General features: G+C 41.8%; 1 protein-coding gene across 1 annotated transcript; it reads left to right on the top strand.

Annotated features, from left to right (window-relative positions):
• The first annotated feature begins 10,302 nt into the window (after positions 1-10,302).
• LOC113359851 lies at positions 10,303-11,121 on the top strand. The gene has a single exon (XM_026603424.1). The coding sequence runs from the start codon at positions 10,303-10,305 to the stop codon at positions 11,119-11,121; it is 819 nt and encodes a 272-aa protein (XP_026459209.1).
• Positions 11,122-21,769: the final 10,648 nt, after the last annotated feature.

Raw genomic sequence — 21,769 nt, 5'->3', positions numbered from 1 at the left:
ACAACAAGCATGATGGCTCCACTTAGATTGTTTCTAGACCAGCTTCTAATCTTTCGAAAAGGAATTCGTTACAATCTGAGAAAACTTCTCTGGAATCAATCCGAGTTTAAGTAAGTTTAATTGAGACGATGGAAGCTGTGAGGAGCTTTGATACCCAAGGTCTCACCGGTATTATAAGGCGGCGCAGTCACGCATTCAACTCGCAGAAACCATCATAAACTTCAAAGTATGCTCAAAAGAGTAACCAATATTTTTCGAACGACTTTCCTATTAAGCTCGTTACCCAATAGGTCTCGTTCTAGTCAAAATTTTAAGCTTAGGTTCGCGTTTGGTTTCGTTTTCCTAAGGCGGGCAAGAAGGAAACAGTGATGAAATCCGAGTCCTTATCTTAATTTGGCCAGGCCTTGCCCTTTACTAGGAAATTAAAACAACCGTATTCAAATCCTCACCCGCTGACAGGGGATTCGCGGGTGTTTCGAAAGCTTACCTCCTCTACCATACGGGCACAGAACCGCTGAAGTCGACTCGGGCCACGACTCCTATGTCATGTGCGAACCCGAGGGACCGAGACGATATTGTAATCGTCGTCCTTCCCTGCAAACAGTTTTATATTTAATGTACCCTTCCTTAGGGTTTAAAAAAAATAATCGTCCAAGTCCAAAGTCCAAATAAAGTGCAAAAGAAAAGAAATAAAAAAAAAATAATTACAAAAAATGGAAGGTCTCTAAAAAAAAAATTCTCTTTTTTTTTTTTTAATTCTTCTTTCGCTCTTTTTTTTTCGCTTTGTCTTTTTCCTTCTCTTTTGGCTTTAAGCTTTGATTCCAAGTCTTTAGTATCCAACTTCAAACCTGTAATACAAAGACACACCCAAAGAAACGTAAAAAGAACAAATGAAATAAAAAAAACCTAAAAATTCTACCTAAGCACAAATCCCCGGCAACGGCGCCAAAAATTGATGATGTTTTTGAATGATGTTGTAGTAATGAGGTTCAAACTCTCGGACTTGTGAAGATTAAATTTAAAGATTTAATAAAATTATATACAAAAATATTAACAAAGTGGGCGATAGGTATGAGAAAATAACCAAGACACTGATTCCACTATTACACATGAATTAATGATGGTAAATAATCCAAAACTCTAATTATCTTTTAAGTCCTTTAAATCTTAACTCACTAATAATCAAGCAAATTCTCAAACATCAATTGTATCCCTTAAGCATAGATTATCTAAACAAAGCATAACCTATCTAATTGAATCACAACTGATTAGGAAAATTACGCAAACAATTTTAAACTCTGCAAAAGCAGGGATTGAGTGAATTATACTTAAATATTAGAGAAAATAAAATAGTTACCAATTATTCATGCGTAAATAGCTTCCTCATTTCCTTGGTTGTGGGAGAATTAGCCGCTCATCATGTTGGAAACACGCTCAAAAATCATTATTATTGCTCAAAGGGTGTTTACAAATGATGAAAATGGAGAAATAATTCAAAACCGGGTTTTGTAACAATTATATTTGTTACAAACCAAAAAAAAGACGATAAAGAGGATTGTCACCGTTACTGTTGCTCTAAGACCCACGGCTCTGTGTCACAAACGCTGGCAAATAAGTCTGCCTCTGATGTACGACCCACGGCTGTGAGTAATTGTTACTGTTGGAAAACGACGGTCTTGGATGGTCCGTTCTTCGTGTTCTTCTTGTTCATCAGCAGCGGCAGCAGAAACCGAGTTTGGGAAAACTCGAATGTCTTCTTCTCTGGCTCTCCTCAGCCCCCCAACTCTCGACATCTCTTCTCTGAGTCCCCAGAAACATATTATACCCGCAGGAACTCCAAATCTCTCAAGTAATTGCAAAATATTTATGATTATTCTCCATGCAAGATACGAGATTTTTTTTTCTTTTTTTTACCTCTTCACGCGCCTTATAGCTGCACACTCTCTTTATTTATCTCTGACACGCTCCAAACTGTTGCTCGAGTCAACAAACATGCTCAGAAATCGTTCAGACTCATGCAATCCCGTGAAATAACTCTCACATGCACGTACTGCCCTGTTTTGCTTCTCGCGGAATATCCAGCCAAATTGGATCGAACCAAAGGCCCATACCAAGGCTTTTAGGCTATATCACGTCCACCCATGAAGTTTCAGCGATTTAGTCTACCTCTAACCCATCCAAAATCCGATCGAGAAAACTGCCAGGAGCTGCGACTATTTTTCCGCCAATATTCAGTTTCAAACGAAGGGGATGAAGGTGCCTCTTAACCAAAACGTGGGCGCCTTTAACAGTTGGGGTTCTGGGGGTGCCCTTATCCAAAGTGAGGGTGCCTTTAGTACTTTTCTCTGAGAGTCCAAATAGCACTTTTCGAGCAACTTTTTCCACACAAGTGTATTTTTCCAAAAACGCCTACACAAACATAAAAACAACATAATAAGTACAAAATCAAGCACTAACAATAGAGACATTGAGGAAAATTCGGACACAAAAATGTGTCTATCAATATCCACTCGTAAGTGGGGTGCCACTTAGGCCAGGAAAACTCACAGTACTTAAACAAGCTCAACTCGATTCGCAAAGTAACTGGCATAGCAGTTACAAACTCCTTTCCGCGCAAAAGTTGGCCTCCTCTCCAACTTTATTTCCTTTAGAAGGAAACAATGCTCGTTTGACGAGTCCACTCCTCACAAGTCCCTAGAGTTTTCTCGGAACTTGCTCTGATACCAACTGTGACGGGCCGGAAAATTACGCCTGGGCACGAAGGCCATAACTCCCCCGGTGCGCCATAATGATGCTACTTACCATGCCTTATAGCTAGGCAAATGCACATCCATTTCCCCTTGCAAGCATGCTCGTGGAGCATGTTGCAGCTAACTTAGCTTCCACACCATTCCAACATACCCTTGTTCCGCGAAGGGTTTATTAAGAAAACAAAAACTTTCCTAAAACGGAAAAAACGGCCATTGAGGCTCTAAACGATAAAATTTGGCTAAATTCTGGTGACAGGTCAAATGTCTTGATCTTTGGGACGTTTCCCATAAAAATAAACTCCTCTTGAGCTAAATTATGACACTCGGGTTTTTAGCCTATGTAGAACGCCTTGATAGGAAGTATGAGCATCCGATGAATGGAATGCAACTTGCCTCATCAAGTTTGGCCACAATCATCTCTTGCGTCGAGCTACCGATCCAGATGATATGAGAGGACAGAATGTCGCAATAATCTCACAATTAGATGATATGAGCGACAAAGTGATGGACTGGAAATGCTTCAACTCACTGCCGCTGCCTACGTACCCTTCCCTACTCTAAAGGGATCAAGCACAAACCGTATTTCATCCTTGAAGGGACAGAAACTTAAACCAACTCGATTGCAAGGTCGTGGCCTAACAATAATGGTAATGGCCTAGTCCGTATAGGCCATTCCGTCAAGATGCACAATGATTATGCATCATCGGGTCCGCGATATGGCATAGTGATGTCTATGCATCAAAAACCCTCTTCGAAAGTCTACGCAACTATAAATGAGCCTTAAGCAACATTTATACTCTTCCGGCTAAGCTATGAAGCTTACTGGTGTGAAAATGGGGTTGCACACAAAACTTGCAAGTATACAAGGCCAAGCTTTATAGTATAGGGATGAGTAGGGGTTAGTCCACAGGGAGTGGGAGCATACAAGAAGTTTTCCTAAGCTAGCAATGGAGACAAGGCACTATGGCAGTGAGCAGTGATGGATGAAGGCAGTGAAACAAAGAACTAAAACAGTTAACAAAGCAAAGCAGTTAACACACGATGGCAGCACAGCAAAGATTAAATGGCAGAGGATATAAAATAACAATAGCAGGGAACTAAGGCTGTAAGCCAAGGGCAGGGGGAGTTTGTGCACTGATTTCAGTGCACAACAGCTACAAATTTCAAGAAAAACAGTGAAGGAAGGTAAATTTAGCAGGGAACAAAATAGAACTGAAATTAAGTGACTGTAAAAGGGATTGTGGCTAAGCTAAGGGCTTAGAATCCACCTTTGTGTCCTAGCCAAGCAGTGTGATCCTAGGTTGAGTTGAAAATCCTATGCATACATATAGAATGGGAGGAAAACTAATTTGCTCACTAGTTTGCCCCTAGCATTGATTGTCTTTTGACAGAACAATCAATCACAGGCACTATGAGCATCAATCTCTTCCCATTGCTCAATCAAAACAGACAACAGGATAACTATCCTAGCAATTCACCATTTGACAGTGCACCAGGCTTCATCTGAGCCTTAGCCTAATGCAGTTTAGCTCATGCTAAACATGTGAACAACAATAAACATCATACAGGATAATTCAAACACACACACACATAACATTCAAAATAATCAACTGTGATAAAGGGACTGAATTTGTAATTGTAATTAAAATTTCTTCAAATGTCTACTGGCTAGTCCAGAGATCATCCCCCCATACCCCCCCCCCCCCCACACACACACACATCCCCTATTTATACATATAAGAAAAATCCCCAAAAATCAGTGAAGTTAGGGTGTACCCAAAAATCCAAAATTCACTCACCTAACACACTGATAACAACCCAATCAACCAACCCATGCTTCAATTAGACGTACAATTGATTTCCCCCCAAAAGTTCCCAAATCAGAAAAATTAGGGTTTTAGAAATTTACCTAATCTCTGACTCCAATCAAACTTCGACCCATGCTTAGAATTAGTCTTCTCTTGCTTCCCATACCGTTAATTTGCCTCTAGATCGACCTAATTTACCTATTTCACACTTTAGGGTTTCGGTTGAAAATGTGTGAAATAAGTAAAGTAGAGGGACTAGGGAGAGGGGAACAATGATGGGTTATCATTATTTGACGCTGTGGTGATTATGGTGGTGATGGCGGAGCAGTTGGGAGAGCAGGTGGTGGAGATGGTAGTGGTATGGCGTCTGAAGAGGAATGGAGAAGATGGAGTCGATGGTTTTGGGAAGAAAGGTGCGTTTGGTTGGGTATAGGGTGTTCGATACTTGGGTGTTAGGCGGGTTCAGCGAGGTTTGATGATCTGCGACATGGAGCGATGGATGGGAAGATGGTAGGTGGATCCAACGGCGATACGGAGGTAAGCGTGGAGCGACCGTCGGATGAAGGGATGTAGCAAAACGGACGATCCAAGATGGAGATGGGCGTTGCGATGTAAAGCGGGGGCTTCAGAGTTTGATGTGCGATGATGGAGCGACCGTAGGGTGCTGAAATGCTTCGATCTGACGGCTGAAATCCGAGACGGGCTTGGATATAGAAAATGGGTTTGGGTAAGGGTTTTGGGCCTTGGGTATGCCAAGCCCATATCTTCTTTAAGAACAATTCTTCCTTCTTGAGCCCATTCCTAGCTTTTTGGACTTGAGCGCACCATTCTTTGCGGCTTCCTTGCGTAATTTCTTCCGGATTTTCACCACTTTTCTGCTCCGCAACTCATCTAGTCTTTATTTACAACCTAGAAATACAAAATTAATTAATAAAAATATTTATTCTTGAAAACAATGAAAATACAGAATATGGGATAAAATGTAGAATTAATGCACAAAAGATGAGTTAAATGCCAACAAAAAGGGATAAATATATGCAATATTTGGCACTCATCACTTACTTGGTACATAGTACGCATATGCACCTTCAACCAACTACCCCTCCCTATATATGTCTTAATGGAATTTCTACAAGTATGGAAAGGGGACCAAATTGACATGGATGCTTCACTGTTCATCCGTAATGATTGCGTTATTTCGCAATGATTGTGTTCATATGCAATGATTGTGCTACTTCGCAATGATTGTGTTCATCCACAATGATTGTGTACAGTGATCGCGCAACACTCGTTCGGCCAGCCCTCTCTGGCATGATGCACAATGATTGTGCGATATTAGATCTAGGCTAATACCCTCTATAATACGCAATGATTAAGCTGCAATCTCGAGGCCACCTACCCAACTGGCCTAAAGCATTATGATGATACAACATTGGAGTTTTGCCAATATGCCTACGTAATGTGCCTTCCTTGGAACCAAATATGGCCCCGGGCCAAATGCATCTCACTATGTAAAGGAAGCTTTGGATGAAGCTTAATCACAAGAAAATGGCGCATCTTTTAGCATGCGCCATGTTAAAAACACGGGGTGTTACATTATAACACCCTTCAAAGAATTCCGTCCTCGAAATTCAAAATCAAAGTTATTGTGGACAATCTCTTCGGTTTGGATTTCCTGAGAAAAAGTCCCATACCAGATGCTCAAAAATCACGGGTTTCTTCAAGTTATCGTGAACAACAATTTAGACCTTCTGAGCAACCGTCCCATACCGCGTGCCCAAGAATCTAAAAGTTCCCGCGACAATACCAAGAATGGCAATTGGATAGTGCCAAGAGGATATCTCGACCAGGTATCCTAGATGGCATCCCATACTACCACCCAGGAATCCCTAATGTTCACAAATTAAAAGGTGTCATCGAAATGATAAGATCTTAGCACAATACTGTGTGGAACAGTTTCCAGTTTCCCACCGTCCCTGACGGTCATCCAGGTTGCCACTCATAAGTGGGATGCTAGCCGGGCCTGACAACGCACACCCTTGGCCAGTGCCAACATGTGGGATGATCAGTCCCATTGTCTACCCACCGTCCCAGACGGTCTTCTTGATATCCACTCGTAATTGGGGTGCCACTTAGGCCAGGCAAACTCAAAGTACTTAAACAAGCTCAACTCAATTCGCAAAGTAACTGGCATAGCAGTTACAAACTCCTTTCAGCGCAAAAGTTGGCCTACTCTCCAACTTTATTTCCTTTAGAAGGAAACAATGCTCGTTTGACGAGTCCACTCCGCACAAGTCCCTAGAATATTCTCCGAACTTGCTCTGATACCAACTGTGACGGGCCGAAATATTACGCCTGGGCACGAAGGCCATAACTCCCCCGGTGCGCCATAATGATGCTACTTACCAGGCGTTATAGCTAGGCAAATTCACATCCATTTTCCCTTGCAAGCATGCTCGTGGAGCATGTTGCATCTAACTTAGCTTCCACACCGTTCCAACTTACCCTTATTCCGCGAAGGGTTTGTTAAGAAAACAAAAACTTTCCTAAAACGACAAAAACGTCCTTTTGAGGCTCTAAACGATGAAATTTTGCTAAATTCTGGTGACCATGTCACATGTCTTGCTCTTTGGGACGTTTCCCATAAAAATGAACTCCTCTTGAGATGATTACGACACTCAGGTTTTTAGCCTATGTAGAACGCCTTGATAGGAAGTATGAGCATCCGATGAATGGAATGCAACTTGCCTCATCAAGTTTGGCCACAATCATCTCTTGCGTCGAGCTACCGATCCAGATGATATGAGAGGCCAGAATGTCGCAATCATCTCACAATTAGATGATATGAGCGACAAAGTGATGTACCGGCAATGCTGCAACTCATTGCGGCTGCCTACGTACCCTTCCCTACTCTAAAGGGATCAAGCACAGACCGTAGTTCATCCTCGAAGGGACAAAAACTTAAACCAACTCGATTGCAAGGCCGTGGCCTAACAATAATGGTAATGGCCTGGTACGTATTGGCCATTCCGTTAAGATGCACAATGATTATGCATCATCGGGTCCGCGATATGGCATAGTGATGTCTAAGCATCAAATACCCTATTCGAAAGGCTACGCAACTATAAATGAGCCTTAGGAAACATTTATACTCTTCCGGCTAAGCTGTGAAGCTTACTTGGTACATAGTCTGCATATGCACCTTCAACCAACTACCCCTCCCTATATATGTCTTAATGGAATTTCTACAAGTAAGGAAAGGGGACCGAATTGACATGGCTGCTTCACTGTTCATCCGCAATGATTGCGTTCATCCGCAATGATTGCGTTATTTCGCAATGATTGTGTTCATCCGCAATGATTGTGTTACTTCGCAATGATTGTGTTCATCCACAATGATTGCGTACAGTGATTGCGCAACACTCGTTCGGTCAGCCCTCTCTGGCCTGATGCACAATGATTGTGCGATATTAGCTATAGGTCAATAGCCTCTATAATACACAATGATTTCGCTGCAATCTCGAGGCCACCTACCCAACTGGCCTAATGCATTATGATGATACAACATGGGACTTTTTCCAATATGCCTACGCAATGTGTCTTCCTTGGCACCAAATATGGCCCCGGGCCAAATGCATCTCATTATGCTAAGGAAGCTATGGATGAAGCTTCATCACAAGAAAATGGCGCAACTTTTAGCATGCGCCATGCTAAAAACACGGGGTGTTACATTATCACACCCTTCAAAGAATTTCGTCCTCGAAATTCAAAATCAAAGCTATTGTGGACAATCTCTTCAACCAACTACCCCTCCCTATATATGTCTTAATGGAATTTCTACAAGTATGGAAAGGGGATCAAATTGACATGCCTGCTTCATGGTTCATCCGCAATGATTGCGTTACTTCGCAATGATTGTGTTCATCCACAATGATTGCGTAAAGTGATTGCGCAACACTCGTTCGGCCAGCCCTCTCTATCCTGATGCACAATGATTGTGCGATATTAACTCTAGGCCAATAGCCTCCATAATACGCAATGATTACGCTGCAATCTCGAGGAAACCTACCTAACTGGCCTAATGCATTATGATGATGCAACATTGGACTTTTGCCAATATTCCTACGCAATGTGTTTTCCTTGGCACCAAATATGGCCGCGGGCCAAATGCATCTCACTATGCAAATGAAGCTTTGGATGAAGCTTCATCACAAGCAAATGGCGCATCTTTTAGCATGCGCCATGCTAAAAACACGGGGTGTTACACCGTTAGTCTCAACTTCTGTGTGGTTCTGCTTTTTTATTTTAGATTTAGAATGGTTTTAAGTTTTGTTCATATTTTTAAGTAGAAAGAAAACATTTAAAATCTCAAGTGTAATCAAGAATACTTGCAGGCACTAAAAATTTTAATCTTCAATTTAAGATTTTAAGGATTTAGATTGAGTTTTAACACTAAAGTTTTTTTACTGTATGTATCGGTATCTAAGTTTGTGATTTGATTTTTATTGGCTAACACTACAATCACACCAAGTTCGGGCTAAAGTACGCACTCTACTATTTCCCGGAACTGAAATGGGTAGGTTACATTCACAAGTACATTACAAACGTGATTCTAATTTCCTCGGAAATCAGAATTGAAACTTCGAAAAATCAGGTAATATCCAAAATTGTGGCCACGACAAACGAAGGGTTATGTTGTTGGTCGACAGAATCCTCCGTTGAGAATCTTGAGAGATCGGTCCAAGTGTATAAGCATACAACTGTTGTTGATACATGAAAAATAGTTTCCTTAACTATGCTGGGGTGCCCCAAAGGGGGGAAAGGCCACACACAAAACATGGGGATTTGGGGACTAAGGCCCAAGTCCACCAAGGAAGTATCCATAAGATGGAAGGGACGATGAAGGAATTAATAAGAAAGAAGAAGGTCATATTAGAGAAGGGATGACACTAATAGTAATTAAGGAGGTTTAGGACACATGGCAAGATGTCATAAAAAGAAGGGGATTTTGGAAGTCTATATAAGAAAGGACAAGGTACATGGAAAGACAACTCTCTCTCATATTATTCTAAGAAAAGTAAGGTCATTTTGGTGCACTAAGACGGGTAGGACTTAACGAGAATTCCGGTATTAACATTTGGCGACCACACCCGGAGGCTCGTGCCTAGTTTATCATGATGCGGCCGAGTGATAGCAGCCCAAACGCAGCAGGAAACCAGCCAACCAGCCGTCCTATCAACTTGGATGAAGTAACAATAGAGGACGGGGATAGTGAAGAAGATGTGCCACTCGATGGACAGATAGGAAGCGTCCCCCAAAATAGGGAAATAGGCATCACACGCGGGGAGAGCACACAAACAGCTCGGCAATCGAAATCCGCGGCCCTAGACATGCAAGATATGTGAAGAGAATTAGAAGATCGATCACAAAAGATACGAGCATCAGAAGAATGGATAGCACAAGCCGTAATAGCAGGAAAAAACACCTCTGGAAAAGCAGTGGAGACAAAAAGACATCAGAACACCAAGAAGACAGCAACTATACGGGAGGAGATGGTAAGATACTTGGAGCAAAATTACCACATCACGAAACAAGATTACCACCGTCAAATAAACAGCCCGTACCCAATAAACATCCGAGAGTATCAATATCCTGAAGATTATGTTCCTCATAAATTCAAAACGTATGATGGAGAAGGAAACGCGCGGGAGCACCTTAGCCAATTCCTTTCAGTTATGAACGACATGGCCTCTGACGAAAAGCTATGTCTAAGGGAGTTCCCCAAGTCTTTGAAAGGAACGACATTTACTTGGTATGATAACTTGAAGGCGGAAAGCATAGACTCTTGGATGACCATGATCTCGTTGTTCCTAGGAAAGTTCTACTCCGATAAGCGGAAGATTACGTTAATAGACTTAAGTAAAAATGGTCATAGGACGGACGAGGAAGTAGAAAAATATATCACGAGGTTCCGAAGGTTGACATTGGATTTCCGTGAGGATGTCAGCGAGGAGGAGCTCGTAGAAATATACGTACGAGGAATGGTGCAATCCTTTAAAGGAAGTTTGATCAATCTCAGATTCCAGAATTTTGTTGAACTGGAAGAAGCATCCGAAAGAATTGCCAACTGCATAGAAGAGTTATCCGCAAATCCCAACTGGCGCTACACGGTAAGTACCACATCTGCAATCCCCTATAACCCGAGGCCTAACATTAATGAAAGTGTAAACCGACAACAAATGAGTGACCCTCCCCAAAAAAGAAGCAGATGGGCCAGAAAAGATTCAAGACCTCCTCCTTCTCCGTTGCCATATGGGAGGGAACAAACAATTGGGCTCCTGAATCAATGGGTCGCCAGAGGTGAGGTCCAACTACCCCCAACAGTGGTAGATAACAACAAAATGAATAAAGATGCTCTAAGATACTGTCATTATCATAGGAGGATGGGGCACCCAACCATAGAGTGTCTCGCAATAAGGAGTATATTCGAACGAAAACGTGAATCCGGGGAGTTTGAAACGACGAGGAAGATGATCGAAAGCGACTCCTTCCCGCGTCATTAAGAAAAAATGGAAGGAGCGAGCAAAGCAGGTGTAATGATACAATTTGAAGCTCTGATTCAAATTTGTAAATCGTGCTTTTTGATAAAAAGGAAGGTTCTTGTTTTTTTTTTAAAAAAAACTCTCAAAAGGTTGCGAAAACGCCAATGACGCCCGATCGACTGACAAAAGGTTGCGGGAACGCCAATGGCGCCCGATCGACTGACAAAAGGTTGCGGGGAATGTCAATGGCGCCCGATCGACTGAGAAAAGGTTGCGGGAACGCCAATGGCGCCCGATAGACTGACAAAAGGTTGCGGACGCCAATGGCGCCCGATCGACTGACAAAAGGTTGCGGGAACGCCAATAGCGCCCGATCGACTGACAAAAGGTTGCGGGAACGCCAATGGCGCCCGATCGATTGACAAAAGGTTGTGGAGCGCCAATGGCGCCCGATCGACTGACAAAAGGTTGCGGGAACGCCAATGGAGCCCGATGGACTGACAAAGGGTTACGGGAATGCCAGTGGCGCCCGATCGACTGATAAAAGGTTGCGGGAACGCCAATGGCGCCCGATCGACTGAGAAAAGGTTGCGGAACGCCAATGGCGCCCGATTGACTGACAAAAGGTTGCAGGAACGCCAATGGCGCCCGATCGACTGACAAAATATTGCGGGAACTCCAAGGGCACCCGATCGGCTGACAAATTTACTAAAGGTTGCGGGAACGCCAATGGCTCCCGGTCGGTTAACATATACATCTCGTCCTCCCAATTCCTATTAAGAAAAACAAAGGGGGGAGTAGGCGCGTCTAACATATACCCTGCTCTCCCGATTCCCATTGAGGAAAAAAAAACAAGGGGGAGTAGGCGCGTTTAACATATACCTCTCGCCCTCCTGATTCCCATCAAGAAAACCAAAGGGGGGGAGTAGGCGCGTTTAACATAGACCCCGCCCTCCCGATTCCCTTTGAGAAAAACAAGGGGGGATTAGGAGCGTTCAACATATACCCCGCCCTCCCAATTCCCATTGAGAAAAACAAGGGGGAGTAGGCACGTTTAACATATACCCCTCTCTCCTGGTTCCCATTAAGGAAAAAAAAACAAGAGGGGAGTAGGCGCGTTTAACATATACCTCTCCCCCTCCCGATTCCCATCAAGAAAAACAAAGGGGGGAACAGGCGCGTTTAACATATACCCCGCCCTCCGATACCCGATTGAAAAAAAAAACAAAGGGGGGAATAGGCGCGTCTAATATATACTGACCATAATCCTAAGCACCAATGCGCAAGCATAGTACTTCGAAGCAAGTCCTTACAACAACAAACAGCAAAACGAGAATAAAAAACATGCATAAATTTAAACAACGATAAAACTTCAAACATTAATCCAACTCCACAAGAGGGGGTAGAAAGGAAGAATGCAAATTGTTCATGAAGAAAATAAAGAAAGCACAAGGTAAAGACACATCAAATAGATTGAAGAGAAGACAGTTATTGCCGCTTCTGCTCAAGGGCATCCCGAACATTCTTCTCTGCGGTCTCCACCCGGGTCATCTCATCACTCGCCACTCCTACCTCGGAAACCAATTGGTTCACTACATCTTTCTTTTGCGCATTTGTCGCAGAACATTTCTTTAGTTCCTCCTAGAGTTCAGTTATCCGAGTTGTGAGTTGGACGCGGGGGTCTTTACTGTTTTTCACTTTCAGCAACAAGCCTTCAACCAGCTTATAGGAAACTCAAATTAGTGGCTTCTCATACGGAAGCTTCCCAGCTACTGATGGTGGCCGCGTCAATAGGACCATCCCCCACCTTGGTAAGTTTGTCGGCAACCTCCAGCAGGTTCTTGGTCATATAACACAACGTCCTCATATCCAATAGACCCGCATTTACCATGTGGCCACCGGTCCGCTCCACAATGCCCTTGTAAGCGTCAGCAAAAGATGACGGAACCCAAAACCCATAAACTAAAGTATGGGCGGCGGGGTCGACCCCAGCCGTGACAACATCCACCACCACAGGAAATTGGAGTTGCACGCCCGACACCACGAAGGGAATTTCTGTTTGGGTATCAGGGGGAACGCCCGTCTGAGATCCACCATGATCCTTACGAACGCGCTTGTAACCACTATTACTACCGACACCTATGCGCCGCCCGGCGTCCACACCATGGGTCTCGGGTTTGCTCCCTCCCTTACGATTACTACCCATGATCTAATAGAAAAATCAATCTTCAGTCAAGGACGCGGGTTTCAAGAAATGACGGGACACAAACATGTGCATATTAAGTTTCTATACCAACCTCGGACGCGGATTGATGTGGCATAGGATCAATATATTTTTCGCGGGATATAGAGGAACTAGAATACGATCCTGGATCACTAGCAGCACCTGGAAATACAAAAGTGAGTAACATGGCGAATAAATGTGCAGATTTATATATAAAAACATTTAGGAGAGAGAGACATTGATGACTTCAGGCAGAATATTAGTCACCTTGAAAACCACCTGTGGGGACTACCACGTGGGATGAGGACCCACCAAACACAGACCGATTGGACTCAGATGGGCTCATCGATTCCAGGACAGCATTGGGAGATACAGGAACCTCACCCCTAGCACGAACAGTCTGAGCCCGAGAAGGGTGGGCGGATAACACACTAAGACGCGGTGAGACCCATCCGCCACCCTCGGACAAACTAATTCCGAGATTGTTCAGCTGATCATCAAAAGAGGGATTGGGATCCTTGACGGCACATTGGCAATATTGCGATACCCCCCTTTGACGAGACTGTCCAGATTGCAAGGGAGACATGTTAGCGGAGGAACAAGGGCGCAAAGGAGGATCTAAAATTTTTGATGCTTCACGCCTAGCTTTATTAGCAAGGCTCTTGTCCGACCAGTCCTTCTCAAGCATGTTCAAATATTCCTCTATAAAGTAAGATGAGGGTTTCTATCCCATGTAACTGGAAAGAGGAGCATCCTGAGAACACAATTGAGCCAGCCGCCTTTCAACGTCTAGATTGGTTTCAAAAAAAATAGGGGGATGAAAGGGACCAGATACTAAGAAAATAAACGACTAATAATACCTGAGCTGCCAAAGAACTTGGAGACTGCTTGGATACGTTCAAACAAGGGGGTTTGCGATTGGAAAACTTCGTTTTTTTTCGGCCGAATGGGATCACAACCTTCGCTCAAAAACATAGGAGCGAGAGGAAAGGAAACCCCGCAGCGCAATAGCACCGCCATTGGAACCAACTCATTCTTTATCTTGTCCTGAGGATTGTACTCGAATACGTCGCAACAGATCCAAAGAAGAATAAAAGCCGCCAGCTCAGCTCGTGGATTAGGCTCCTCGCGCTCCGAAGGAATCACCTTTCCCTCTACCAATCGCGGGGCCCAAAATCGGATCCAAAGAGGAAAAGACGCGCGCTTGCTATCCTTGGAAACCCATTCAGAGTCAGGTGAAATGACCAAAACGTTAGGACCGTGAATTGATTCATATGCACGAAATGAGCTACTAAGTAGACGCTCCCCCGAGGGAGGGATCAGAGCGTTCTTCCTCTTCTTACTTTCAACAAGCGTGGCTTTCCCTTTGACAACAGCCGAGGACCCCGCTTTGCTCGCGCCCACAGTTTTTCCCTCCGTGACGACGACTTTCTTTGTTTCGCCTTTCTGGGTTGATGCCTTGTCTTTTCGTACCAGTTCAACCCGGGAAGCATCCTTGTAGTCTAGCAAATAACCTCATAGAACCGGGTCACCCGGGGTAAGCGCTTCATAGACGGCTGCCTCGTCATAAGAATGGGTCCCGTGAAGAGGTAAGCCAGTGAGTGCGACGACATCCTCTAAAACGACAGTGGCTTCTCCCCATGTTGTAAGGAAGGTATGAACGGGAGATACCCAGCGGCAGAAAAGTCGTACCATGTCGCGTTTGCACCTCTTTACCTCTCATTGAAGAGAAGAATCTATAGCCTCATTGATCCCGGCCATGCGAAATATGACCGCGTGGTCATGATTATCACGAATATAAGCTACCCAATGTGGCTATATCGGGAGAGTTTTCGATGTAGATCGGGTGTCAATGTCTGGGAGCTCATAATCACCACGATAGATAGCCATGCAGAGTACCCTTTTAAACGGAAAATTAACCATATCCGCTGGCTCTGGGCACATAAGCCACCCAGGGGCGGTTGGGTAAGGCAGCACCGGGGGATTCAAAAGACGAAGAATGAGATTATCATCTAGAGGCATCGCGCATTTGTCCCCGCGGAACTCTTTCAGTTTCAGCGCGCGCTTTAATATAGGGGTTCCGGTGAACTCTGCGAGTGTATAGGATTTTCCATCACCGGGGGGGAGGTAAATGAACCTCCTGCTCTCCTGAGTAACTGCTCTCTTCCGAGCCCTCGCTCTTTACTTCCTCTGATTCGTCGGACTCGTCGGAGGAGCTACCATTGGAAGAACTACTGGACATGGCGCGTGTATGGGTATGATATGTGAGAAGGTGAATGGTAAAAGAAGTGAAAGAAACAAGTAAATTAGAGGTCTCATCTATATAGGGAATCTGAAGGCATAAAGGTGGAAGTTGCACAAGCGGACACGATAACTAATAAGGAACTGAAGAGATCGTGCTAGGAAGAGTTTAAACGTCGCCCACGAACGCCAAGAGAGAAGATGTCCAGATAATGACTATAGGGTTATCTTACGATTAACCTATGGTCAGGGGACTAAGTTGATACATGAAAAATAGTTTCCCTTAACTAGGATGGGGTTCCCCAAAGGGGGGAAAGGCCACACACAAAACATGGGGACTTGGGGACTAAGGCCCAAGTCCACCAAGGAAGTATCCATAAGATGGAAGGGACGATGAAGGAATTAACAAGAAAGAAGAAGGTCATATTAGAGAAGGGATGGCATTAATAGTAATTAAGGAGGTTTAGGATACATGGCAAGATGTCATAAAAAGAAGGGGCTTTTGGAAAGTCTATATAAGAAATGACAAGGTACGATGGAAATATAACTCTCTCTCATACTATTCTAAGAAAAGTGAGGTCATATTGGTGCACTAGGACGGGTAGGGCCTAACGAGAATTATGTTATTAATAGCTGTTGCTACCGAATTCTTCCGCACGTATGGTTACTATATGTAACATGTAATTTTTGGTGTAGATGATATTCTAATAAATGTCAAAGGAGTTACTTAGTTGTGATTCTTCCAAATCTTCAATATGATATTTAAGAAGAAATCACTATTGCCACTGTTGAACTATCAATTTTCTTATTATTTTAGACCTATTTTTTTATGTCTTATTTAACCATACGTGCAGACGAATTTGGTATCAACGGCTAGCTTCATGGAGTTCATTTCTAGATATACTACTTAGCTTCAAAATCGTCTTTTGATGTCATAAGCTAGCCTATATGTATTCTTAGTTGTGTGTTACTCACTTTTATATCGTATGTCATTTCAGTATCCAATTATGCATTTTTTGGCTGAATGAAGTTATTAGTTATAATAATGGAGATCATGGAATTGGTACTGGGAAATCACATGATTTTTCATTTTACTGCAGGAATTAAAGGAGCTTCAGGACGCGCATGCAATAGGTGTAGTAGAGTTGAAAGTATGGCAGATAAAAGGTTGAATAGGTCTTGGATACAACGACTGGGAAACTCCCAGGTATTCATGGACATCATATATTATGCCGGGCTGAAGTATCAACTTGGAAAGTTGTACCATTCTTCGAGATGGATTACGAGAATTAATAGAAGTTAAAGGAGGAACAATATAGACCGAATATAAAAAAATATAAACATTAAGATGTCTAAGAATCAAACAAGGTCATTCAGGTATCTTCATATTGAAGAGGTTAAGATTACCTATTGAAGGGATTTTCTCTGACGATGCTCTGAAAAATCTATGGTTTCTGCTAGTCCTTACCTGCCGATGTCGGGGTTCTATCAAAGACAACATCCAGTTTAGGACTCGAAACTTCATGAAGAAGGTAAAGAGAAAAAGCTCGAGTGATGCATACCCTGCCTAAAAAGTTTGATAATATATCCCCATCATAAATTGTGATAAACTCTTCTATTTTTTGTGAGTGTTATCCGAACTGTGTTAATTAGACAGTATCTCACTTTGAGTCTTAAATGTCACCATTTTTGCTGCTTGCCAACTTTGAATTTCACTGGATTAATTCACAGAGCAAGTACTTTTTGTGAACTACAATTATTCCCTTATGTAAATGTATGGTATATACTTTTAAGTGGAAAGGAAGAGTCTAATTGTTGAGATGATTCCTGGAAATTGCATTAGAGCTCATACTGGGATATTTTGACATGTTCGTAGGCTTATATAGTCAGGGAAATTTGATTTTGTCTCTTTAGTCATGTATGATCCCTCCTCTTAAATATTTACCAAGTTTTAATGGGAAAAATCTAGGTGGATATAGACTACCTATACCTGTCACATTTGCATACTACGCGGGTGATGGAAAGGAATTGGTGGCAATTTGATCACCTATCTTAAGCTACCAAATTCTCTTAGTGAAAAAGGAATGTGAGACTTAATTAACAGTTTAACAAGTGGGTGCAACTAGCATACTGTCTCGGCCTCCAGGGAAAGCCAACAATATCCTCTTTATGTTTAAGACACAAGGTTCAGAGGTCGTCAACAAGATGGACTCACTGTAACTAATATAAAATTTTCAGGTAAATAAGTTAATGGCACTCATGGAATCGATAAGAGCAAAGGGGTGCTCATCAAGTTATGGCTCTCATATCTTCTTGCAGAAATTTGTTGTGTATTCTTGAGCACCTGACATAAAATGTTTTTGTATCTTTATGTCGGTATGTTTTTTTCTCATGTTTTAATTGTTATTCATGTATGTATTATGTTTTCTTCTCATGTTTTAATTGTTATTTATGTCTGTATTATACACTATACTATCATTTTTTCATTTTAACCTAAAATTAGAAAGAATTTTTGTTAATCAATTTAAATAGCAACACTTTGGGATCATAAAGCCAAGGGGTTCCTGCCAATAAGGACAAAGGCAACCATTACAAAAATTCCCGCGATAACAAGTATAAATGTTAAGTTATAAATATCTATCTATTTCTTGTTAAATGTTATAAGGCAAATGTAATTAAATAATACATGCTTTTTGACAGTTACTTTCTCCAACTAATAGTATACAACAGTAACGACAATGGTATATATTCACATCAATGGGACAAATGGCTAAAGTTGTTATAGATAGCAATATAAATATTAGAGTAACAAAAATGATGGAATTGCCAACTGTAGATGTAAGGGTAACCATAATGTTTATGATAAGAACAATTTTCGTTCGGGGGGCGGGGGGGAGGGGGATGTAATCTCTAACAAAATAATGTTGTTGAAAAACCGAATAGACTGCCTAGAAGAAACATTAACTGCAAAAGGGAAATAAATGGTCTTTAGATTCACACATGAAGAAAGAAACTTCATATATCTTACTCTAAAAGCATATGACACATTTCATTGTGATAATGCTTCAGAGAAAGCATAATGCTCGGAGAAAGCATATCTATTAACAAAAACGAATGGTAAGTACAACTCCTGACAGAGGAGAACTCCAGACACCTACTAAGAATGACCTGGTAAAAAAGAGAATGTATTACACAATAGAAAACGATGATGACATGCCAACGTTGATCGAATTGGATGAACATGATGACGATATGGACGAGATTATGGAAAAGCATCCAGACATGTCACCGTTGGACGAGATTATGAAGAAGGCAATGAAATGTTTACTTATTGATAGAGATTATAGATAACATGAGCATTTATTTTTTAGGCACACCGCTTTTGAAACATATTATTATTATCCGAAAATATGTTATTTAATCTTTTAAACCATGGCATTTTAAAATAAATGTTCTTTCTTGAGGACCAGTGTCCATCTTGGATCCGACCTATTAAGTTGTATCATGGGAACCACGCTTAAGTAGTGGTTCAAACACCACCAAGAAATACATAATGTTGACAAGGCGCTACGCAAAACTGAACTCAACATAGTACTGTTACATTGATCGAAATCTAAATCTCAACATTATAATAAAGCTGCAGTAACGCTGCATGTGTGTTTGTACCCTATTCAAATAGCGTACGTGTGTATCACACAAGGCTTATTATGGAAGCCCAAATACGGTTTATTATGGGAACCGGTGGGTTTATTATGGAAACCCACAAGGCTTATCATGGAAGCCCAAATACGGTTTATTATGGAAACCGGTGGGTTTATTATGGAAACCCACAAGGCTTATTATGGAAGCCCAGATACGGTTTATTATGGAAACCCACAAGGCTTATTATGGAAGCCCAAATACGGTTTATTATGGAAACCTGTGGGTTTATTATGGAAACCCACGAGGCTTATTATGGAAGCCCAAATACGGTTTACTATGGAAACCGGTGGGTTTATTATGGAAACCCACGGGGCTTATTATGGAAGCCCAAATGGCTTATTATAGAAGTCATTTTGAGAAAGACACAAGTCTTGGGAGATAGGCAAGGATCTTCCAAGATGATTTCAAATCTTGCAGAGATAAATTTTATCTCTCAAGATAAATACAAATATTGTGGGGATATACACAAAATCTTGAGATGGTAATATGGATATCTCAGGATATACAAAGATCTTACTAGATAAACATAGATTCTCATGGAAATATGCAAATATTTGAGGATAAGTGTAGATCCAAAGGGATATTCTGGATAATTGTGAATCTAGGTTATTATGGAACCAAATCAGGGTTTTATGCCTATAAATAGAGGCTAAAATCCAACTCAGAAAGTACACAATTTCTATTCCTTTTCTCCACAACTGACCTGTTTAAGAACTCCCTCCGACTTTAGCATCAGAGTGTCTTTGCAGGTACCCCCACCACTTTTCATGAACAATTCTTTGGAGTTTTTCATCAACGGCGGCGATTGGATCATCTTACACACATCTCGAAGATTGTTGGGGTGATTAATTTTTGCACCAACATCTTTTGGCGCCGACTAAGGGGACCCGAAAAAAAGATTGTGCTCCGAAAAGTTTTGTTTTCCAAGTATTTTTGAAAGTTAGGGTTTCAAAAAACGTTTGGAGAAGAAGAAAAATACGTTCACAACGTTTTCTGAGAAGTTGTTGAAAGTTTACAACATCCTCAGAAAATTTGCAGAAGATCCAGAAGTTGCTGAAAGTTTTGCACGATCCAACAAGTTGCAGAAAGTCTCAACGTTATGATCCAGAAAGTTTCTAAAAGTCATAAACGATCCAGAAAGTTGCAGAAAGTCTGAGCGTTGCGATCCCCAAAGTTGCTGAAATTTCTAAACGATCCATAAAGTTGCAGAAAGTTAGAACGTTGCGACCAGGAAAGTTTCGAAAAGTCTGAACGCTGCGATCTAGAAGTTGCTGAAGATCTGTTTTAGAAAAGTTGCGCAATAAAAATTTGGATAGTTTGATGTCTGAAGATATTTTTGCACTCATCCTCTATATGCCCAATTATATTGCAAATTGAACAAAAATTTGGAGAGTTAGGTATCTCAATGTATTGCCAAAACTTCCTTCCTCCTGCTGAAAGACGAATATGTTCTAGAATGTGTTTGGCATAATCCATATCAACAAGCACAATGATAGGGTGTAGAATACATCCTATTTATTATCTATTGTTTATGCTTTTTCTGCTATTTTTCTTGTAAATTATGTATTTTACGCGTGTTTTGAATTTTATAGCTATTATGGAGTTGCACGGAGGAAAAGAAGAAGAAATCACTCAATTTAAGCAAAAAGGACAAAACTGTCATTTGCAGGGCAAACTATCTGGAGCCGACCAAAAGTTAAGGGGTAACTTTCTTATGGAGAAGTATTAAAAGACAGCGACCACAGGTTAAGGGGCTGCCAGCTGGGTATCCCTTATCAAGGTGACCGGGTGATGAATATCCAACCCCGTTTCTTTAACCCTAAAATCGAGAGAGTATTCTCTCATTTATGTTCCATCCACCTGAAATAAAGAAGGAGAAAACGGCAGCTCATCTGCTGATTTAATTCGAGAGGAAAGTGTAAGACGAAGAAGATGGTGCTGGTAATGGAGAAATTAGATCGAGAAGGAACTGAGGCTGCTATTGGGTTCGAATTGATGAAATTAAGAAGAAATGATAGGGTTTGTGAAGATATCGAGATTTACAAGAGAGATGGGATTGAGTTAGAACGATGATGGAGGTGCTAATTTAAGGTTTCACTGTGAAGTTGAGAAGATGGGTTGGTGATGGATTGCTGGAAAAGGTGGAGATTGGGTTCGAATCAAAGAGTTTTTGTGTTGTTGATATGGGTGATTGATGGGTTGAATCAGATCGAGTTTGTAGAGTTTGACTGTGATAAGAGGATCCTGGATTAATTAGTAAGAATGGGTTTACCCTGGATTTATTATTGCAGCTAGAATGAACAGAGAGGAAATAAAGCTGTTGATGAAGAAAAATCGGATCAATGGAGATGGGTGGCATCTGAGGCTCGAGTTCAACAGCGAAGAAGAATGGCAGACCATTGTTATGTGTTGGTGGTGCAGAATCTAAACTCATTGTACTGAATAGCATAAGACAAGTGAAGCTCTGCAGTGAAGAATGGCGTGAAAAGAACTAGATGTATG

This window comes from Papaver somniferum, chromosome 3 (genome assembly GCF_003573695.1).
Source record: "Papaver somniferum cultivar HN1 chromosome 3, ASM357369v1, whole genome shotgun sequence".
In the NCBI taxonomy this organism is placed as follows: Eukaryota; Viridiplantae; Streptophyta; class Magnoliopsida; order Ranunculales; family Papaveraceae; genus Papaver; species Papaver somniferum.
The sequence above is the reverse complement of the archived record's forward strand: the minus strand, read 5'-3'. Positions and strand labels throughout refer to the sequence as shown.